This window comes from Vigna unguiculata, chromosome 3 (assembly GCF_004118075.2).
Source record: "Vigna unguiculata cultivar IT97K-499-35 chromosome 3, ASM411807v1, whole genome shotgun sequence".
NCBI lineage: Eukaryota > Viridiplantae > Streptophyta > Magnoliopsida > Fabales > Fabaceae > Vigna > Vigna unguiculata.
Window position 1 is genome coordinate 5,815,675 of NC_040281.1, and position 3,528 is coordinate 5,819,202.

A 3,528-nucleotide genomic window follows, 5' to 3' on the forward strand; every position below is an offset into this window, starting at 1 on the left:
ACAAATACGAATTTTAATTATGCGTCAAAGTTCATAAACTAAAAAATATTTAATCTTAAATGTAAAAATAAATTGAGAAAAAAAAAGATTAAAAGTCAACTTACCAATATATCACAAGTCAATTCAGGTTATAAAATTTCTAGTTAAAAAAAAAAATTGACTCATTTTTAACTCAACTCATATTAGGTTTAGGTTGACTTAATATGTCTCTCCATCGATCTCGTCTCTTATTAATTTTTCCATATTTCTTCTTCATTTGCTCATTCTATCTTCACTCTTTTTATCCTTTTATTCTTCCACTTTTGTATTATTTTTTTATAGAGTTACAAGAACATGAGACATTCCTAATTGATGATATTTTAGTTTACTCAAATCTCTCACAATTAACAACCCCTTATCTTCCAATTTACATGGATCACAAAATTAACCTCGGTAAAAAAAATGTCTTCAGGGTGAAAAGAGTTTGGCTAACGAAGTTGCAAGCAATGTTCACACTTTTGCCTGATGAACAACTCAAAGGGCTTGGCTTAGTTGTAATTTTATCAGCTTGATTAATCTCAATCATCAAGAAAAAATGTGGTAGTGTTAGGCACATAACCAAACCCTTTGATTTGAAGAATCAAATTGTCTAAAACTAAAGATATAAGTGTAGAGTCACGATGGGCCGTGTCCCTAGCAATGAATCTGTGAACTTCATTATTCACTTCAATCCAACTCCAACCTGGTTCCTTCACTACCCTGCTCATGTCCATTTTTTCCCTCACCCTTCTTACCTTTGTCCACATACCTTTCGATGCAAAAATATTTGAAAGTAATATATATGATCCACTATCTAGTGGATCACACGAAATTGCCATCTCAGCAGCATATGTTCCCAGTTCCACATGACCTGAAACTCTACATGCACTGAGCAAGCTCCTCCACACTACTGCTGCTGGTTTGATGGGCATTTTCTCAATAAATTCCTTTGCTTCATATACTTTACCAGCCCGGCCCAAGAGAGAAACCATGCAAGCATAATGATCAATCCCTGGTTCAACTCCAAACTGAGACATTGATTCAAAGTGGTAAAATCCAAGGTCTAGAAGTCCAGCATGGCTACATGCTGATAATACACCTACATAGGTGACATAATTTGGCTTTGCTCTGTCCACAATCATGTGTTCGAACACCTCAAGAGCTTTTGCTGCCTCTCCATGCTGGGCATAGGTTGAAATCATGGAATTCCAACAGGCAGTGTCTCTTTGATTTGTGGAACTGAATGTTTTGTGAGCCTCTTCAATGCTTCCACACTTGGCATACATATCCACCAGGGAATTTGTGACAAAGGAGTCATCATCAAGACCCATTTTTATCACTTGGTTGTGAAACTGCTGGCCGTGTCGAAGACTCGCTAAGTTACTTGCTGCTGTGATTACGGCAGCAAAAGTGAATTCGTTGGGTTTTAGCCTTGAAATCTGTAGATCTTTGTAAAGTTTGATAGACTCTTCATTTTCCGATTGTTGGCTGTATCCAGAAAACATTGCATTCCATACTACAATGTCTTTGTCATATACCTCCTCGAAAACTAGTCTTGCATCCCCAACACATGAGCATTTTGAATAAACATCTATTAGAGCACTTCCAGCAAAATTGTCTAAAGAAGCCCCATATTTAATAATCAAGCCATGGATTTGGCAACTGAGTTCCACGAGAAATAATGATGCAGATAGCCCAAGAAGGCTAACGAAGGTTAAGAGAGTCGGTGGTGATAAACTTAGCCTCATTTCGTGAAAAAGATCCAATGCTTCAACTAGCATGCTGTGTCTCGAGTATCCTTCTATCATTGCATTATAGGATACTACATTTATAGCAGCCAAAAGGTCGAAGACTTTTCTAGCACTAGTTAAGGAATCACATTTGGCATACATGTCAATCAAACCATTTTTCACAAAATCATCATTATCAATATTGACCTTGATAGCATAAGCATGCACTTGTCTTCCCTTTTCTTCGGCCTGGAGTGTACCACAGGAATTGAGAACACTAGTGCAACCAAATGCATCAGGCTTCCATCCCTTTTTAACCATTTCAACAAACAGGTCGATGGCATACCCATGGAATGAATTTTGCATGCACCCGGAAATCATTGTGGTCCACGAAACAACATCTTTATCTACTAGTTGATCGAATAACTTCCGACCTGTGTTCACTTTGTGACATTTCAAATAAAAATCTATAATTCCATTGACCACCGAAACATCACTGTCAAAGCCCCTCCTTAACACATAGCTATGAATTTGCCTCCCGCCTTCAAGAAACACGAGCATTGAACAAGCACTTAAAACGCTAGAAATCACATATCTGTCTGGATAAACATCACCCTCTCTCATTTGGTAGAATAGCTTCAAGGATACTTCACTCCTTCCAAATTTTGCATACCCTGCTATTATTGCAGTCCATGTGACAGTGGTTTTAACTCTTAGGCCATCAAAAATCAGCCTTGCTTCATCAACATAACCATGCTTGGCGTAAAAATCAATCAAAGATGTGCCCACATAAACATCCTGAACAAACCCACCCTTAACAATTAAACCATGCACCAGCAGAGCCTGACTGAGACTACCCAATAGTGTACAAGCTTTGATAACACTGGCTAAAATGTACTCATTTGGATCCTCAGTGCAACTTCTCCTGAACCGGCAGAACAAAACCAATGCTTCTACGCTGCAACCATGTTGAGTGTACATAGAAACCATGGAGGACCAAGTAACCAGATTCCTATGAGGCATAGTATCGAACAGCTTCTGTGCATCACTTAGAAGGTTCAGTTTTGAATACGCATGCAAGAGAGTGTTAACAAGGAAGACATCATGTTGGTGAAAACCCAAAACCAAAATGTGGGCATGGATTTTCTTAAAGTAATGAGAAGTAGGGACATTTGGGCACGGAAACTGCAACAAGTTGGCCAATTCACGACCAATTTTCCGTTGCTTAAGGTTTGGAGAATCTTGTGGTTGAAGAAAATGAGGTGACAGAGTGGACAGATTTAAAGTTTTTCTCACTTTGATTTTGTTAAGGAAATTTAAGTAGAATCCTAGTAATTGTCTCTGATGGTTTCGCATCGTAGATACGAGGTGAATGAATCCTCATAACGATTCGGTGCATTCTCTTAAATAAGAATCAGCATTCATTTATGAAAAACAACAAAAAAACTCATTGAAGAGTTTCAAAAGCATTGTTTTTCTTTATTTCTTTTTTCTTTCAATAGTTTGTTTGGTTTTAGAACATACTTACACCTATCATGAATAAAATCTTGAGAGACATATACAAGCAATACTTTGGTGTTAAAAACATCAAAATATTTGAACTGATTATAGAGAAAAAAAGTAGTCAATTTATCTGGGATTAAATGTAATTATATATGATTTGAGAGTAAACTAGAATAATTTATACATGTTTTTTTTTTTCTCCGTACCTCTTTCTTTATGACAAACCTTGGAAAACTTTTATATATGTTTTAAATTTTTCACAGGATCATTGAATATT

At 36.8% G+C, this 3,528-nt stretch overlaps 1 protein-coding gene across 1 annotated transcript; it reads right to left on the reverse strand.

The window, feature by feature from the left end:
* Positions 1-382: 382 nt before the first annotated feature.
* On the reverse strand, positions 383-3,236 carry LOC114177493 (pentatricopeptide repeat-containing protein At4g39530). The gene has a single exon (XM_028062866.1). It carries the CDS (start codon positions 3,102-3,104, stop codon positions 558-560), a length of 2,547 nt encoding a protein of 848 aa, XP_027918667.1. The 5' UTR covers positions 3,105-3,236; the 3' UTR covers positions 383-557.
* Positions 3,237-3,528: the final 292 nt, after the last annotated feature.

What these genes read in the sequence shown, in the direction of transcription:
- LOC114177493 (XM_028062866.1), bottom strand. Translation starts at nt 3,104, where the DNA reads ATGCGAAACCATCAGAGACAATTACTAGGATTCTACTTAAATTTCCTT.